The sequence below is a fragment of the Lagopus leucura genome, unplaced genomic scaffold (assembly GCF_019238085.1).
Source record: "Lagopus leucura isolate 7727_CA_CO unplaced genomic scaffold, USGS_WTPT01 Super-Scaffold_100002, whole genome shotgun sequence".
In the NCBI taxonomy this organism is placed as follows: Eukaryota; Metazoa; Chordata; class Aves; order Galliformes; family Phasianidae; genus Lagopus; species Lagopus leucura.
The window spans coordinates 68,659,136-68,677,998 of NW_024962263.1; the positions used below are offsets into that span (position 1 = coordinate 68,659,136).

Sequence of the window (18,863 nt, forward strand, 5' to 3'; positions counted from 1 at the left end):
ATGAGGTTTAACAAAAGCAAGTGTAGAGTCTTGCATCTGGGGAGGAATAATTGCATGCACCAGTACAGGTTGGGGGATGAGCTGCTGGAGGGGAGCTCTGCGGAGAAGGACCTGGGTGTCCTGGTGGACGACAGGTTGGCCATGAGCCAGCAGTGTGCCCTCGTGGCCAAGAGGGCCAATGGCATCCTGGGGTGCATTAAAAAGAGCATGGCCAGCAGGTCGAGGGAGGTGATCCTCCCCCTCTACTCTGCCCTGGTAAGGCCTCATCTGGAGTACTGCGTCCAGTTCTGGGCTCCCCAGTACAAAAAAGACAGGGATCTCTTGGAAAGAGTCCAGCGGAGGGCCACAAAGATGGTGAAGGGCCTGGAGCATCTCTGCTATGGAGAAAGGCTGAGTGAACTGGGTCTGTTTAGTCTTGAGAAAAGAAGACTGAGAGGGGACCTGATCCAGGTCTATAAATATCTAAGGTGTGGGGGGCAGAATGGCGAGGCTGGACTCTTTTCAGTGGTGAGTGGAGACAGGACAAGGGGAAATGGCCAGAAACTGGAGCATAGGAAGTTCCGCACAAATGTGCGCAAGAACTTCTTTACAGTGAGGTGACGGAGCACTGGAACAGGCTGCCCAGGGAGGTGGTGGAGTCTCCTCTGGAGATGTTCAAGACCTGCCTGGATGCCTACCTGTGTCACCTGGTGTAAGGAACCTGCTTTGGCAGGGGGTTGGACTCGATCTCTGGAGGTCCCTTCCAACTCCTACAATTCTGTGATTCTGTGATTCTGTGATTCTGTGATTTTGCATCTCCTTAGACACAGCCTATGTCAGGATTTTTGTTAGTGACATGAATGACAATGCCCCAGCATTTCCTCAGCCGGTGTATGAGGTCAGCGTAGATGAAGACAGGGATGTTGGAAGTCCTGTTGTGACAGCAACAGCAGATGATCGAGATGAGGGTGAGTGGTCTTGCCCTGCGTGTCTTTCTCTTTAAGTCCTCTTGGTATTCCTAAGTGTTGTCCATAAGGTTGTTTCCCTAGTGGTCAAATTTACAGGTCAAATGTTCTCAGATGAATTCGTTCTCAAAATAGAGCAATGCCATTATATTTTAGCACCATCCAGTGGTAAAAAAAGAAACCAAAAAAGTTAAGGAATATTGGCACTTGAAGTAGAAGGTTAAGGAAACCCTAAGCAAAAACAGCTTCTAATATTTTAATTGTGTTTTACCTTTTTATTTTAAGTGAGTGAACAATAAATTAGAGGCACACAATTCTTCTGTTATGAATAAACAGGGACTTGTCTGTGACTGCAAATCATATCTGTGGCTAAAAATACAGATCTGACCCCAAATCTCCCACACACATACCTTTCAGATTACATACAAGGATCGTTCTGTTTGTGATTATGTTTCCTGCACACTCTGTAACAGCCTTTTCTGATTTGAGTGAATAAGGTTTGTGTCAGGTACATGTCCACTGTGTAGGACTGAACTGAAGAGGGAGCGTACGGGCCATGGTCATTTGCTTTCTCTTGTAGGTGCAAATGCCAAACTCAGGTATCAGATCACATCAGGAAACACAAAAGGTGTTTTTGATGTGGAACCTGAGGCTGGTACTGTCTTCATCGTTCAGTCTCTGGATTATGAAGAAGAACAACATTATGAGCTCCAGCTCATAGCATCTGATGGAAAATGGGAAAATCACACTCTTATCATCATCAATGTTGTCAATAAGAATGATGAAGCACCAGTCTTCACTCAGAATGAATACCACGGCAGTGTCCTGGAGGAGCTCACAGATCTGCCTGTACTTGTTCTAAAGGTAAAAGAGTTTGCATGAAGCTGAACAAAACCTGACTTTTTCTTCCAGGATTGAGCTCAGGATGGTTCAGTCCCATCCATTCACACAAATAGAAGGAGACAGTTTCAAGTGAGTAAGCCTTGGTAACTGGAATTTAGCTATCAACTTTCTGTAAACAAGAGAATAATGAGAGCCTGGTTGAATCTGTGTGAACTTTCTCCCTTGACCATCACAAATGTTGAACAATAATCCTTACAAAGCAATGCTTATTTGAGCTCATGCATTTAAGTTTGCAGAGACACACATACCTCATACATTTAAGTTCACAGACTCTTTGGCTACACGTGCTACAAAATAAACATTTACTTGGAATGTTCTTTGACTGTGGGACTTGGTCATCTTCACTGTTTTGTTGTTAGAGCATGCCCTGGCAAGGGGATTGCCTTTCTGGCCCAACCAGCAGTTTTCCAAACTATCCCTGGGTGCAGATCAGGAGCTGGAGTTCTCTATGCTGGTAATCAGCTTGGATGTGCAGCCACCCTGCCTTCACAGTCTTCTGTTCGCTCTGAGAGAAAGTCCCTATTTCTCTAAGTATTACAGCTCTGAATAGTTTCATAAGAAACATATGTTCTACAGATCTATTATTATTCCCACTTTCGTCTTTCCGCAGTTATTTCCTCTTTCCAAAATAAAATGTGGAGTAGAATATATTAGTCTAAACATGATCTTTTTGTTTCTCCAGGCTGTGCATTGATGTTTATTGAAAATACTTGACCTGGATGACTCAAGCCAAGAGATGTTTGTTATTAAAATGCATGCTATTTTTTTAGCCTGTATAATCCTAACTGTTATCAATAAAAGAAGAGTGTTTTACTGTTTCTTTTGCATAAATGTTTCCCTGCTGTGATTTGTTCTAGGTGTCTGCAACAGACCCCGACCAAGAGGCAGATCAGAATTCTATTAGCTACTCCCTGCATGGACAGGGAGCTGGGAGTGAATTCAGCATCGATGAGAACACGGGTGAGATCAGTGCAAACAGAAGATTGGACCGTGAGAAACGATCAACGTGGCAATTTCTTGTTCTTGCAACAGATGAGAGCGGAGAGGGACTGACTGGCTTTGCAGATGTGATCATAGAAGTGAGGGACATGAATGACAATGCACCCCTTTTTCTCTGTGTGTCAGATGGTTGTTTCATGGGTTATGTCCCTGAGGATTCCCCAGCAGACACGTCTGTCATGGAGATGACAGCAGTGGACCTTGATGACCCAAGGGCCAGCACGAATGCTGTGCTAACATACCGAATCATTCAGAATGTCCAAAATGAAATTAACCTGAACTTGTTTTCAATTAACCCTGTTAGTGGCACCATCTATACCATGCTTAGGTCCCTGGATCGGGAGAAGGAAGACAGGTACCTATTAGTGGTTGAGGCCAGAGACGGAGGAGGACTCGCTGGGACAGGCACTGCCACTATTCTGGTGACTGATGTAAACGATCATGCTCCAGTCTTCCTACAAAGGATCTACACAGCGTTTGTCTCTGAGAATGCAAGCATTAACACTGAGGTTGTGGTAGTGTCTGCTGTGGACAGAGATGAGGGAGAAAATGCCATGGTGACATTCAGCATCCTTGATGGCGACAATGACCATAAGTTCTCCATAGAGACAGATAAAGTCAACAACTGTGGGTTTATCCATCTACGAAAGCAGATTGATTTTGAGAAGCCTCATGAGAGGGTGTTTAATTTGACTGTGAAAGCAGAGGACATGGATTTCTTCAGTGTTGCTCATTGTGTCATCTACGTGGAGGATGCCAACGATCATGCTCCTGTCTTCTACCCCCAGTTCTATGAAGTGGTATCTCTGGCAGAAGATGTGCCTCTAGGCACCAAAGTTGTTCAAGTTTCTGCTGTTGACTTGGATTCTGGCCTGAATGGAAGGTTCTCTTTCCATCTGCTAAACAAGTCTGACCCAGGTGGCCAGTTTTCTGTGGCTAGTGATGGCTGGGTGATAGTTGCAGGAGTGCTGGATCACGAGACAGTGACACAATACCAGCTCATTGTTATTGCCACTGATATGGGGCAGCCCCCTCTGGCTTGCAGTGCCACAGTTCTAGTGACTCTGCAGGATGTAAATGACAATGGGCCAGAGTTTGAGGCCCATTATAACCCAGTGGTCTGGGAGAACACAGCTTCTCCACAGTCTGTCCAAATGAATGAGACCTCTACTTTGCTGTACGCAAAGGATCGTGACACTGCTGCTAACGGAGCACCTTTCTCCTTTCATTTACTCAGCAATTTCGACAGTCTTGGTAACTTCCACTTGCAGGATTTCCATAATGGCAGTGCCTTGCTCACTGCACTGCGTACCTTTGACAGAGAAGTGCACAAGGTATTCCACCTGCCCATTCTGATCACAGACAGTGGGATTCCACCCATGAGCTCCACCAACACATTAACTGTGAATATTGGGGACCAAAATGATCACCCACATTCTGCTGGCTACATGGAATGTCTCATCTACAGCTATGATGGTAAGTCCTTCTCTGATGCTTGCATCCACATATTATAGTATTAAAGGAGCAGCTGTGAGATTCTTCAGAGGACTTTGGTGTGTTCCACATAAGTTAAGATCTTAGCAGAGGTGCCACTGAGGTTTGCCCGCATAAAGAATGGTAGGTGGGCAGTGCACAGGTCTCTGGGCCTCTTGCTTTGTGAAAGACACTGAGATAGCCTTGATTTAAGAGGATAGCTGGCTGCTCTTCTATGTATGGTTTTATCATACTTGAGTAATGTCTGCTTGTTTCCAGGTGCAGTTTTACAGCACAGTTAACATGTCAGAGAAAAAAAAGAAAAGCTGACAATTGCTGTTAGGGGGCAATTTTCTGCAGATGTTGAGTGCAGCATTGTGAGAGAGACCTCCTTTCCTGCTCTGCTTTGGCAATTAGATAGCAGTTCTCTTGTGATCCAGTGTCCTACATGATATGCCCATCAACAAGTTAATCCACACAAGTGAAAAGATACTAGGTTGCTTGCATCCATGTAGGCTCAGGTCAGTCCTTCATTCCTCTTCTCTGCTGTATGACATGTGTCTGTTAGCTGCCCCTTTAAAGGTAAAACTCATCTGTACTGCTGATTTCTGGGAGGGAGAAGCAAGTCAAAAGATCTTTGGCTACTTTAGATGTTCAGCTGAAACAGACTCAGATAGTTACTGTTGTGTTGTGTGTTACATTTGTATAATATAGCAATCAAAGACCGGGGCATCCCACATACTGTCTTCTGCAAAATACCAAATGAATATTGTCACAGCTTCAGAAGAGGTACAGTTTTCTATTGTTCTGTTGCTGCTGCTTGCAGCCCCTCAGATATCAGTGTTTGTGCTATTTCCTTTCACAAGGTGAAATCCCGCATTCTTTGCTCTTTATGTATCCTTGATTCTTTACTTAATAGATACATGAATTGAAATATTTGTGGATCTCTCCTTCAGAAATGGCTATTGATTTTAAACAAAAGCAAACTCCAAACCATTTATTTGTGAGTTTTTCTTAGAGGATTTAAGATCAGCACAATACATACCACTTTCCCTCTCACCCCAAAGTCTTACCACCTACACCAAATAAGCCTGGCTACTGTATTTTAGACATCCTCTCAATCTTGCTGCAATTTCTTCCAAATTGCTATTGTTTGTTTGGGGTTTTTCTTGCCCTTTGCAATTCAATCAGTATTTTGGTTGTTTTTTTCTGCCAAACCCCAATCCCTGTCTAAACCACTCTTCAAACTGGTTGGGGACTACAGCCAAAATAGTGGAAAGAATTGTCCTGGCATTGTTTCTGGATTTCTCTTGCATCTTTATTCAGAGATGGCTAGTTTTTTCCTTCCTGATTTTTTTTTCATGCAGCCCCTGATTGAATTGAATCTATACAGCCATGTAGCAAACACCCAGTTAGCATTACAGCACGTGGTATTTACATACTGGTGCACATCTTCAAGGAATCGGCATAACTATTTCTGTAAGGGCTTAAGGTTTAAGGCAAACCAGTAATCCTTGAGTGGCCAATCTGTTTGTGAAGATGTGATTGTTCTCACTATGCCAGTTATGTGCTATGTTGTTTTAGGTATCCTGCCCACGACCGTCTTGGGTCAAGTCCTTGCACCTGATGAGGATGATTGGGATCGTAAAATTTACCAATTTGAAGGAAAAGCATCAAGGTATTCAGACAGAAAAGTGGAAGTTGGGTGAAATGTATGGAAAACTTACCCAAGCACAAAAACACTGAATGTATTTAAACTGCCTTTATTTGAAAACAAGTGTGCAAAAGCAGGTTGTTGGTAAGATTGCTCTCCAGAATCCCTTCTGATAGTGAGATGACAGTAAATAATGCTGCGTGCCAAAGGATCCATTTCCTGTTGCCTGCTGGGGTGCCCTATCTAATAGGACACTGTTCCAAAATCCTCGTTCTTAGCCATATCCATAACCAGTATCAGTGAACCACTACAGAAAAACTACCCACTGCCTTCCAGCCTCTCTTCTCTCGACTCCTGGAGTTTAGTGCTCCAGTGTCACCACCGTTTATAAGAGCTTATATGTGTAGGATGTGTTCACACCAAAGTTGTGAGCAGAGTTGGGATGTACACATGCCACTGGGGTGGGTTGTGTCCTTTGGAATGAATGTACCTAGATTGGCAATTCACGCTGTTCCCAAAGGTATGGCTACAGTAGCCACAGTCTTCCTACTCAGTTTTCTATGGCACAGAAGGAGGAAGAAACCTTCTCAATGTACTCCTAGAGGGTCAGTAGGAGGTTCTGCCTTGTTCCTTCACGAGGGAACACATCTGCCATCTTCAGTATGTTTCCCAAAATAAAGTACATCAGAAGAACCGTCAGTGATAATAATTACTTCTTAGCTTTTTAACTTCTCATAGCTTGTTCCTTGGCTTGACTTTTATTGCAGGTACTTTATCCTTAATGATAACTCGGGTTTGCTAACTATTAAAGAAGGAACCCCACCAGGAACATACAACATAAAGGTTAGAGTCATCGACGGTGTTTGGCCAGATGTTGTCTCAACTGTAAAGGTTATAGTGAAGGAAATCAAAGATGATGCCCTCCATAATGCTGGCTCTTTACAAATCAAAGGTAAGTAAGGTGATGAAGTACATTAGGATCATAATGCTGAAATCTACTTCTTCAGTGTTACTGCCACGTTACTTAGAATTTTAATTCTCTTTAACATGATAGGAGTTAGTAGCTTGCTGGGTGAGGGTTTGAAAATGCATCTACATCCATTTGCATGGTCTTCTGACATGTCCTTACTGTATGTAAGGAAAACGTCTGGAGAAAAATCAGCCAGAAATGCTTGTCAGATGCAGAAAACAAAGATACAAGATTTCTACACCAACTTTTCAACAAAACACCAATTTATGTTTCAGAAAAAAAATCCTTGTTTGAACAACTGCCTGCCTGAAATTCAGGAAATTGTTTCAATCTTTGTGAAAAAGTAAAATATTCTTAACTATGTTTCTGATTTAAAAGAATAAAAAAGAAAGAAACAAATAAGATTCAAAAAGCTTCAGAACACAAGTTTTGAGCAGAAGCCAGCATGAAAAATTTCAGAGCCTAAAAGTGAAAACAGTCATGAATTTACAGCTGAATTCATGTTCTGCAGCCTTAATATTTGCTCTGCAGTGGTCTCCTCTTTTATTGCTATAGCAGTTATGAGGTATGTTTTTGTTTAAATTCTGTTACAGATATCACCCCAGAGGAGTTCATATCCCAGTCCCCTGAAAAAGAGAGTAAATACAACCAGTTGAAGAAGCTGCTCTCAGAAATCATATCAGTCCAACTTGAAAATGTTCACATTTTCAGTGTGCTAAAGTCAAGTCAAACACGAGGGGTTGATGTTTGGTTTGCAGTTTATGGCCCCCCCTATTATAAAACAGAAAAACTTAATGGCAATGTAGCAGCTTCCAGAGCATGGGTAAGTACATATAAAAGATAAGAAACCACAGCATCTTCTTATTGTATCTGTTCAAATAATGTCCACTGCCTAGTGAATGTGCCTATTTAGGAGGACTGAGGGAATAATGTGTGAGAAAAATGGATGATTTTAATTAACAAAGTCAAATTGTCCTGTATTAAAAGTTTCAAATAGGAAAGTTTTAAAAGCCTCATATTGAGTCACGGTGATCTAACTTTTGGGATTGTGAACATGTTTTTCCTATTGAAAAGACTGTAAAACCCTGTAAAAAGGATGTTGTCTGGCTGCTACCTTTCGACATGGTGCCTTAATGTTTCAGTTTATTTTCTGTTATACAGAAATGTTCAGTAGCTGAAGCTCACAAACCTGTGCTCACTCAACAAACAGTTCCAGCTTTCTGAGTAAAGAGAGCAAAGCAGTAAAATAACCATTGTCCAGTGGAGAAATAAGTTGGACATGTGCATTGAAAATGTAATGAAGTTTGTGCACATTCCAAAAAAGAAAAAGTAGTCTTGCTAAAATCTAAATGACTCTCTGTTGGAAATGTGTAATCAGTGCTGCAGTAGTAACTCATTGCCAGAAAAGGTTTGCCAAGGCTAGTTCACCCTTCCCAGTATTAAGACACAAGTCCAAATTAGAAGTACATCTCAGATTCTATGTAAGTAATCCATCAGAAATAAAAGTGAATAAAACTTACTCAACTTATGAAGACTGTGGCAGGACTTTTGTCTACTAAATGCTTACTCACATTACAATTGACTTGCATCAAGGCTTTCGCCTTAACACATACCAGGCTGAGCTGCCTTTGGCTGCAGAGACTGTGGTAGATGTTGGAAGGAAATGGCACAGCAAGCAGTTTTGAGAATAAATAAGACTCGCGCTTTTCATGGCTGTCATTTGTCAACTTCCTCTTGTGGAAAAGCTAGATGAATATAACTAATTGTTCTCCGCAGCTGGAAAACATCTTGGATATAAATATCACCCAGATTGGCATTGATGAATGTGTGACCGCAAACTGCACTCATAGCAGCGGATGCATCAGCAAGTATGAGCACAGTCATGTGCCAACGATAACCACAGCTGGAAGCATTTCACTGGTGTCTGTGACAGTGCTGAGAAGTGCCCTGTGTAGCTGTGCAGCTCGGGAGAGTCCTCATCTCTCTTGTTCTTCTTACCAGACAAACCCGTGTCTGAATGGCGGCACGTGTGTGGATACTGATTTGGGCTACAGGTGGGTTAGAGCTTTGTTTGGGGTGCAAGCAGAGTGCTTCTGCATCGGTCTGTAAGGAGGAGGACAGGCAGCTTTGGTGGATGGATGTCATTGCATGACTCCTCACTGTGACAGGTCAGAGTTCTGTTGTACTTCACACAGCAAACAGATTTCTGTTTTCAAGTAGGTACTTAGGATTGTTGTAGTCTCCAGGAAACCTTGGGAATTTTGCAAGCAGTCGTGGTTCCTTTAATGTCATCCTGCAAGACGTCCTTGTTTCGTGCACCCCCCCTCAGTGTCATTGAACACTTTAATCATGTCACTTACATTACTTAATAACCTCTTCCTCATGTTCCTTGCCTCCTTTTTTCCTCCAAAAATGACATCTCATCGACAAAATAGTATGAAGCTGAAAAATCCCAGCATAGTAAGGCAGAAACAACTAGCCAGTATCTCCTGAAGAGCCTTGATAGGGCAGATAGTACTCAGACTATTAAGATGCAGAAGCCTTGGTCACAGTGCAGATCTCAAGCTAAGAGTGCTGCTCAGATGTAATTAAGCAGAGAGATTTTGCTGCCTAGAAATACTGTTATCTTTGGTAGCCCCTTGCTACCTATTATCTGCTCAATTCTGAGGCTCCTTTGTTTCTGCTGCATTTTCAGTAGTTTTATGAGTGGACTTTTGCTGCATCCCAGCCATATCAATCTGCTCTCACAAGGTACTAGTCAGCTATGGGAAACCAAGAAATAGGAGTCCACCTGTTCTCCCTGCCTGATATCTTTCCCGTTTCTGTCCCCTTTGGTTTTCCTTGCAGTTTTTGTAACTGCAGACTGAATTTCTCCCTTTTCCTCCCCTTCCCCTTCTCTGACTGAAGAGATCAAAGTTTTTCATGTGCTTTGTATATAACAAATTCACAGAATTATTCTTGCTAGAAATAAAGCTAATAGCATTTGTACAAACAAGTAAGTGGGGCTCCTTTTATAAAGAAAGCTTTGTTAGTGCTTGTTAAACTTGCTGTGGCCGAGGCTACAGAAGCTCCTAGGTTCAGTTCTACAACGGGATGAGCCATTGGAGAGTTCTGCTTAGATGGCAGATTTTTTTATTTTTAATAGATGCAGATGCTCTGCTAATTTTCATGGACCAGACTGCCAGCAAACAAAACACAGCTTTAAGGGCCATGGCTATGCTTGGTTCCCTCCTCTTAAGCCTTGCTTTGAGAGTCGCATCTCCTTAGAGTTCATCACTGAAGTCGCGGATGGCCTCCTGTTGTACCAGGGACCAGTAGCACGAGGGCAGCCTGGACAGCTGGAAGATTTCGTTGCTTTGGGTTAGCACCTTCATCATTATTTCTTCTTTTTTGTTTTATGTGAACATGAATTACCAGCAGTTAATCATTTTGGTTGTTTTTTTTTTTTGCTTGTTTAAGATTCAGAAAGTTACTTTTGGAGAATAAGGAGAATGCAATATAGAGCAGTATGCAGGACATAAAATTATTAGAGATTGTACAAAGGGTGGGCATGAAGACGGTGAATGGTCAAAAGGGCAAAACATATGAAGAGAGGCTGAGTGGGGGTCAGGGACAGGTTCTGCACCGGAGGGCGGTGGGCACGGAACGGGCTGCCCGGGGCAGCAGGCATGGCCCCAGTGCCGGAGTTCAGGGAGCGTTTGGGCAGATCTCAGACACTGGGTTTGGATTTTGGGTGGTCCTCTGTGGAGCTGGGAGCTGGACTCAGTGATCTCTGTGGATCCGCTCCAACTCAGAATGTTCTGTTATTCTATGAATTTGCCACCATGCCCAGCAGTTTGAGTCCTAACGCTGTACTGGAAGTTGGATTTTTTAAAACTGAATTCCCTCCACTGGCTGAAGAACTGGTCAAACTAAAATGTTACTTTGAGCTCAGCTGGCTATGGGAACGTGGGTGCTTATCCAATAACAATCTTTTCTCTGCAGAGCTGTCTGGTGGTGTTCCAACACTGACTGTCAGCCATAGCTCTGGTGAGCTTTTCCTCCAGCTTTCCAAAAAAGTCAATGTTGCAGATCGCCGCTGGCACAATATAAAAATTAAAAGTGATGGAAAGGCAAGTGTAAATGTGGATGATCCTGAGGAAGTACTAATTTATGTCTCTAGTTATCCCTTAAGAACCCTTTCATTCTTCTGTAGAGGTCTTTCATCAATCCTTCCATCACTGCAGTGCCAAAGACTGATGTTTGTAAGGTCAGCCATCACCTTAGTCAGGAGGCAGTCAATCGAAGAAGATCTTAAAAAGTCCAGTTTGTTTTTAATGATCCTACCTATTACTTAGAACTTAGAGCTGTGATAATCCAGAGGGCAGGATGGATTGATGGACTGAAGTATCCTTTATTTCTGAGAGTGAGAAACCCTGCCCCACCAGCTGAGTTTAGAGATGCATGCAAAGCAGATACGTATGCTTTTATATAAGGATGTATAATTTATTCTTGCTAATATAATGCTGCTGAAGGCATCTGCTGGGTTGCCCCTTTCTCTCACGCATAAGACAGGACAGCAAACATGTCAGGCCCTAAGACGGCTTGTCTCTTCAGGTTCTGATTTGGCAGCAAACTCCAAGAAAATCCTGTTCTCTCTTGGCCATGTCAGTGACTTGGCCAGCTTGTGATAGAGTCAAATTTTTCTTTTTTGTGGCTCGTTAGTTATATACCGTATTCAATAACCTTCCAGATTAGCACGTGGAAGTGTTTTATTGTTCTGATGAAGTTTCCTACACTGTCATCACTCGGTAAAATCCTTCCTTCTGATAAGTGGGGGAAAAAAAAAAAGTGAAATTAAAATGTATGCATGTCTCCAGATGCAATTGCTTTAAATAATTATTTTCTTCAGAAAGTGAAGCTGGTTCTTGACCACTGCATAAATGGCTCAGTTAGAGACAGTGACAGTGTTAAGAAGATCTCTCAAGTGGATCTGTCTGCCTGTGAAGCCTCCGAAGAGACTGTGGGAACTTGGAGGTAAAAAACTAATAATAATCCCTGAGCTAGAAATGTGATTACTTAAAAGAGCTCATGAAAAGAAAGGGGGGAAATAAAAAAAAAAGCAAAAAAAAAAGCCCAACCAAAATGTGTTCTTTCTTTCCACTAATTCTTTCTTTCTCCGTCTTCCCCCCAGCACAGGCAAGATCTTCAGTGGTCACCAGCCCCTACAGCTGGGTGGAGTTAAAAAGATTTTGCCTTACCGCGACTCACAAGAGCGCTTCAGAGGGTTTGTTGGCTGCATTCGCAATGTCGTTGTTGACACTAAGGTAGAGCTGCTATGGCCAATCTTGGGTCTACCACTGTCAACTGTAAACATTTGGCGTGATTCTTCTCTTTGTCCTTTCCTAGGTTTATGACTTAGAGCACCCTGCGGAGTCCTTGAACAGCTCTCCAGGATGCATTCTCACAGATGAAATGTGTCAGAGTGCTGGGATGGTCTCCTGTGGTGTCCACGGCCGGTGTGTTGGTGACTGGGACTTCTTTCACTGTGACTGTGCCCCAGGATATGCTGGACCAGTGTGTGATAAAGGTACTGCAAGTTCTAGGGGGAAATTCATGGCAGGGATCAGTGGGAACAGCGTCAAACACACTGCTCTGAATTTGCCTTTGCTTTGAACTTAGGATCTTAATAAGACCATGCTGTATTCTGGGAATGTTTTAGATCTGCAGTGAAGTAAAGATCCTTCTAAATCTTGCTGAATGAAGGTAATGACACAGATGAGGGTCTTCTGTTTTACTTTGTGGAGTAGGCAAATGGTCAAATGCATTGTTTTGCCTTTTTCATTGAATGGCACCTTATTTCTCAGTGGTAAAGATGGAAAAAAAAATTGCATTGTGCATTCTTCCTCTGACCATACTGATCAAAAGTTTATTTTAATAAATGTGGTGCTGTTTGTCATCCTGCAGTGGTCTTAAGAGTGATTAGGTGCCAGTTTGGAATGTTCTCTCTGTGAAACCTGGGGACACAAACCTCAAGTCCTCCAGCCCGATTTTCTGTCCATAAAATGGGGATAATTATATTTTCTTCTGCCACTGGAATGAAATGAAGGTTGTGTAACGCCATTAGACCACAGCAATGGGTTCGTGTAGGGACATAAAATGAGGACAGCTCCAGCAAATGTGTTATCCTGTGCAAAATCAGCATGAAATGTGCATCAGAGAACAAAAGCATGCAAGAGGCGATAATGAAAACCTCTGATGCATTGTAAGAAAGTACAAAGTTTTAGCAACATCCAAAAATCTAAAAAATGAAGTCTTTAATGTGTGAAGTGCTTCTAATAGCTCTCAGCCATGTTCAGGGCACATATGCTTGGATTGGCTCTGACTTCCTCATCTTAATACCTTCATCAGCCATTACTTGGAATCACAAACCAGACGTGAGTTATAGGTGCTTATTGGGACTACCTGCCATATGCCTGCCTTCTGTCTCTAGGTACAAGATAGGAACAAGGAAGTTAGTAGTAACAGTCTCTGTCAGTATGAGTTCCCCATAATATCTGGGGCTTTGTGTGGTGTTGGAGGGGAATTAGCCCCCTCTGCACCTTAACATGAATGAGAAGCACTGGAAAAGGAGTATATGATAGGTAGCACTGAATCACTGTGTTGAGATTAATATGCATGACTGGTGTATTGCACATACCCTTTCAATTTAGTGGTCTTACTTTTCCATCCTGCATACAGAATAATAATACCCTGCAGCCAGACCCTTTCTTCCTTTCTCCACCTCCTACACGAGACTTAAAAGGTGACATTAAATGACTCAGTGGAAGCTTGCCTGATGGGGTGAGGACTGGAGTCACAATTGGCAGCACATTCTAGGCCTGGAGCCCTCATTGTTTAGAGTTTATAATGACCACATAAATGGTCAGTATCGTTCAGTTATTTGTATTAATGTTTTGCAGATATATGATACTGGTTTAGAAACATCTGTCTAGATTTAATTCTCATTCTGTTTCGCATTATATTGGGATGCTCATTCAGAAGCCCAACTGCTTATTTGATATAGCTGCATTGGTTTCTACTTCTCACCACTGGGAGAAACCAAGTGCTCAGAAACCAGTTGTTTAAAATCCACAAGTCATACCCTGATGTGTTAGGAATACTCCATTTGGTTCCAGTTTCTTCTAACATGTTGGGCTGCAAATGCTAGCGTTGAGCTAGACAAAAGCAAAGGGTTACTGGGCTCAGTGTAGGAGTGACTGGCAGAATGCTTAGTCTGTGACAGGCAGAATGCCTGATTGTTCCTTTCCTGCCTAAATGTTTTTATTCTTGGTTTGTTCTTTTCTTCTTAATTCTCTTAAGAAAGGGAGATACATGCATATGTGAATTTAACCATTTGGAGTGGGGGAGTGCTTTCCAGAATGCTTCATTACTTTGTCAGAGTTTCTTAAGAACTGAAATTCTGATGCTCAGAACTGGTTAATTCTCAAGCACTGAAGGAGCAGTGGTTTCTGAGATTTTCTCTGCTTTGGTGAATGTTGTGAGTAGTTCTTCCAGAATGGGCTTTTGGAAGGGATAGCTGGATCCATTACGAGCCAAGGAATACCCTCAGCACTCTCAGCACTCGGATCCAGCTGATGGTGCGCACCCGCATCTCCCGCAGCACACTGCTCAGCTTGGCCTCTGCAGATGGGAGCAGCTTCATCCAGCTGGAGGTGGGTGCTTTGGAGCCCTTTTGCCTCGGTCCTCCTTATTTGTATTGGGGTATACAGGAGGAAATGATTCTGCTTAGGAGCATCTATTTTTTTATGTAATAAACAGCAAGAATTGTCCACATGAGGGCAACCATTCTCATTTGTGTTGTCCTCAGAAATGAACCACAGTCAAAACAGTGATGCTTTCTGATGAAACAACATAGGAACATCCTCTGCAAAGTAAAAAGCTGATAACTACTGAACCTGCAGTTTTCTTGTGGTAATTTTTACCTGGGAATAAAGCACTTTTTCACTCCCTTAAAACTCCTTAAAAACAAGAATGCCATTTCAATTTTAAAAACTCAGTTGTTTTTTTTTTTTGAGACAGGACAGTGCAATAACACTGAGAAAGGGTTATTAAAGGTCTTCATTGTCTTTTAGGTAGATGAGGGCTACTTTTCTGTTAACTTCAGCCTGGGGGACAAAAGTCACTCTCTGAGAATGAAGACGTTACGTATAAATAATGGCCAGTGGGTCCTGCTGACCATGGAGCGCTACAACAACGAGTTTACTCTGCGTGTCAACAGTGGTGGTGGGGATCAGGAAGTGACATCTGTCTTGGGCACAAACAGGTGGTTTGAAATGGACTGGGCAAGTGTTGTGCTAGGAAACCGCCTTCCCAGTCATTCAGAGAGTGATTTCCAAGGTAAGTGATGTGATGAGCTGTCAAAAAGAGGGAATTAGAACCTAAAGGTGGCATCTTTGAGTACATTGAAGGATGTAAAGCCCAAGTAAGAATTCATTCCCATGTACACTGCTATGCTCATGAAATCCCTCCTTCTGTACTAGAGACAAGTCAGAGCTAAGGTTCAAATTTCTGTTTGCCATTGTATTTGGTCCTGCCAAAGATGCGAAGGTTCCTGTAAATATTAAAAACAAAAGCACTTTATATTTTCATTTTCCATGGCAGAGGTCACAAGTAGAGAATGCAACATGTACTGATAGGAGAAGAAAGATGTGGGAGGCAACCCATAGTGCTCTCTCCGTTTCTTGGGGTGGAGGTGCTAGGACTTTGAGACCATGCCTTGTAGAAGACAGTTTTCCATTATGCTGCTTCTCGTTCAGCCCCAGTCTGCAGTTGGGCCAGGACATACAGGCACGTTTCCTGTAGCTCTTCTAAAACAAAACAATGGAAGTGGTGTAAGGATCTTTATAAATATTAAGTTTTTCTACAGTTCAGCATACATGTTGGGGGCAAGGCTTAAGGTGGGGAACTTGATAACTCAGTGTACTTCTCTGCATGCCTCTGCTTTGCTGCAGGTTGTTTGCGTGATGTCCAGCTCAACGGCCAGCCACTACTTGTGGAAGGCAGGAGCACAGAGTTTGGCTTCATTCTGAGGCGGCAGGGTGTCACGATGGGATGCCATTCTAGTGCCTGCAGCAGCCATCCCTGTTACAGCCCTTTCCTTTGTGTTGATCTCTGGAGAAAATATGAATGCCGGTATATTAAGCTTTTTTTTTCATACAGGGGTGATTGGGAAGCAATTTTCAGGCAAATTGCTTTCAACAGCAGAATTCTCGACTGCTTCTGGCCAGAGGGGAGTATCCCAAAGACAAATTCTGCTCTCTGTCTCATCTCCTGTCACGGGCCAAACTTGCCTTTTCCTGCAAATCTGGTGTCAAACCTACTTGTTCCACCATCTTTTTTGCCCATAATAAGAAGATCACACACCACTGATATGAAATGCCCTTTGATGGAAGCTGGATTGTTCTCTGCTAGTCTGTATGAAAAATACACATTTTTAAATGCAGAGTATGTACTGTGTGTACATATGTATGTACAACATATAGAGAGAATATATCATACATATATTCCGTAAAGAAGTTGGAGTTAGTCATACTTTGTATGAAGATCTCAAAAAACTGAGTTCTAAAATTGACTGCCAAGAGTCAGAATCAAAGCCCACCAGCCTGATATCTGATGCAGTTAGCTAGTTAAATCAAAATACAAGCATTTGTGTTCCAAAATAATGCAAACATACATGCAGGAGTGGGAGAAAGTGCCTCTTGAATTCTTTCAATAGTCAAAATTTGGCATATCTAAGGCCTAGCAAGTTGTTGCTAAAGGAGGCTCTGAGATGGTCTGAAGCGTGCCTTGAGACACTCTGTAATCAGTCCTAGTGCACAAGATCAGTATTGAGGCTCTTCTACAGAAAACAGGTTTGTGTTCTTCACAGTATTCCTGCATGGCCCTTCTGCCTACGTTTCAGAAGAAATGATTTTCTCTGCAGATTCAAGGTCTGAAAGACACAATGGTTGTTCAGAGCAGACCAATGACCATCTTTTTCCCAAAGATCCAGATGAACGTTATAGATCTTATTCTAAGTACAAGCTAGCCTTTTCCCCATTGATCTCAGCTATCTACTTCTTGCTAAGGGTTTTTGAACTCTGTGGAAAAAGGGTTAGTGCATTCAAAAGCTGACATTCAAAAGCAGGTGCTTCACCTGCCTTAAAGATACCTTGTGCTTTTTTTGGACAGGTGTCCAGCTGGGAAAGTGGAAGTGACTGATAATCTTACAGGGCTCAGACACTGTACCTCATCACCTTGTGGACACTGGACCTGTAGGAATGGGGGTACCTGTCTGGCTCAATCCCAAGACAAGACTATCTGCCAGTGTCCTGAAGGCTACAAGGGAAGATGGTGTGAAATTAGCCAGGTGAAGGCAGGAAGACCTGTTGGACTCAGCTCTGGCTCTATTCTGGCAATCAGCATGTGTCTCCTTGTCTTTCTAGGTAGGAAAGCAAGTACTTTTTTTTTTTTTCTTTTTTTTCTTTTTTAAATCCATTGAATCAAGTGATTTAGCCTCGGATGTTGTGATCAGTATTTCTCCTTTTCTGGAAATCATCAGTTAGGAGCTCATTTAAGGATGCTAAGTAACATAGATTTAGAGTTTACTTGCTTGAAGCCACTTGAAGCAAATGTAGGACTTCTCTTTTCCAGAATCACTTATTTTCAATCCTTCATAAATAAGGATTTTCACCTGTGTGTGCAAATCTGTGTGCAGCCATACCTACCTGAAACTCTCACCTGCCCAGAGCCCTCACATTCATATTAAGTAGGTTCTACAGCTAGCATGTGCTGTTCACGTATTAGGAAGGTAGAGAGCTTTCTTCCAGAAGGTTTATGGTCTTAACAGGCAAGTCTCATTAAGAGTGCAGGGCAGAAAGAAATGTTCACAATGTGTATGCTTTTAGGCACACTTCGGCTGAAATGTTAGTACACTGTAAAGCTAGTTGTTTCTCATATTAAAAAAAAGTGCATACATATCTCAGAATAGTAATGACTCCAATGATTATATTACATTTGTAACCTTCATTAAAACAGTGTTTTACTTACTTTGGATATCTTATTTACTCAGGATTGGTGAAAGGCCAGAGATTGGCCAAAATGCCTTCTATTTAAATGGATTCCTTTAGGTAAGTAAAATACTCTTTTAATGAAGTTTGTAATATAATATGCATAGATGACTCTTTACCTTCCTGAATATAAATTGTTTATATATTAATGATTACACAGTTCTTAGCTGGGAATTTGATTGTCAAATCAGAAGTGGATTAAATGTGGAGGTTGGCGGCCCTGCGTGCTGCAGGGGTTTGAGCTTGATGATCCTTGAGGTCCCTTCCAACCCAAGCCATTCTATGATTAGGTGATTCTATGATGATTCCAGGAATCACGTAACTACTTGTTTATCGTATGTCATATTTTTCATATGTCATATAAAAAATATGTGTATTCATTTCTTCCAGCTCTCTTAGTTTCCTATACAGTGTGGAGTCAGTGGGGAAGTTCGGGGTTTCGGAAAGGAGGAATTTACCACATTCCTGAGGAGCGTGAAAGCTGGGAGGATGTTAGAGAAAATGTCTTCAATTATAATGAAGAAGGAGGTGGAGAACGCGACCAGGTATGATGCTGCTTCAACCCAGTCTTTGCAAATCCAGCCTTTGCAAATCCAGCTTCTCCTCACCTTCCTTTCCCATAATTTTTATTGTTTTTCTCTATTGTCCTTAGCCAAGAGGTTTTGGTGTTGGTTTTTTTTTTTTTTTGCTTCTTTTTTTTTTTTTTTAAGCCTGAATTACTCTTTGAGTGGGAGGATTCTCTTTCAGCATAATCTGTCCTTCTCATGCTGGTCATCTGTGGCCACCTTTGAGGGGACTTCTCTGGACACACCATTCTAGATTTACTCAAA

At 42.2% G+C, this 18,863-nt stretch overlaps 1 protein-coding gene across 1 annotated transcript in view; it reads left to right on the top strand.

Annotated features, from left to right (window-relative positions):
• Positions 1 to 18,863, top strand: part of LOC122179377 (neural-cadherin-like) — a 42,159-nt gene that overhangs the window by 22,289 nt on the left and 1,007 nt on the right. Inside the window, exons 16-32 of the mRNA XM_042870200.1 lie at positions 804 to 947; positions 1,525 to 1,808; positions 2,705 to 4,322; positions 5,904 to 5,997; positions 6,741 to 6,925; positions 7,537 to 7,766; positions 8,720 to 8,997; positions 10,089 to 10,303; positions 10,928 to 11,055; positions 11,835 to 11,959; positions 12,117 to 12,249; positions 12,332 to 12,512; positions 14,471 to 14,637; positions 15,058 to 15,322; positions 15,937 to 16,117; positions 17,156 to 17,409; positions 18,424 to 18,578. Coding sequence (XP_042726134.1) covers positions 804 to 947; positions 1,525 to 1,808; positions 2,705 to 4,322; positions 5,904 to 5,997; positions 6,741 to 6,925; positions 7,537 to 7,766; positions 8,720 to 8,997; positions 10,089 to 10,303; positions 10,928 to 11,055; positions 11,835 to 11,959; positions 12,117 to 12,249; positions 12,332 to 12,512; positions 14,471 to 14,637; positions 15,058 to 15,322; positions 15,937 to 16,117; positions 17,156 to 17,409; positions 18,424 to 18,578 — 4,637 coding nt within the window. The remainder of the gene's footprint in view (positions 1 to 803; positions 948 to 1,524; positions 1,809 to 2,704; positions 4,323 to 5,903; positions 5,998 to 6,740; positions 6,926 to 7,536; positions 7,767 to 8,719; positions 8,998 to 10,088; positions 10,304 to 10,927; positions 11,056 to 11,834; positions 11,960 to 12,116; positions 12,250 to 12,331; positions 12,513 to 14,470; positions 14,638 to 15,057; positions 15,323 to 15,936; positions 16,118 to 17,155; positions 17,410 to 18,423; positions 18,579 to 18,863) is intronic.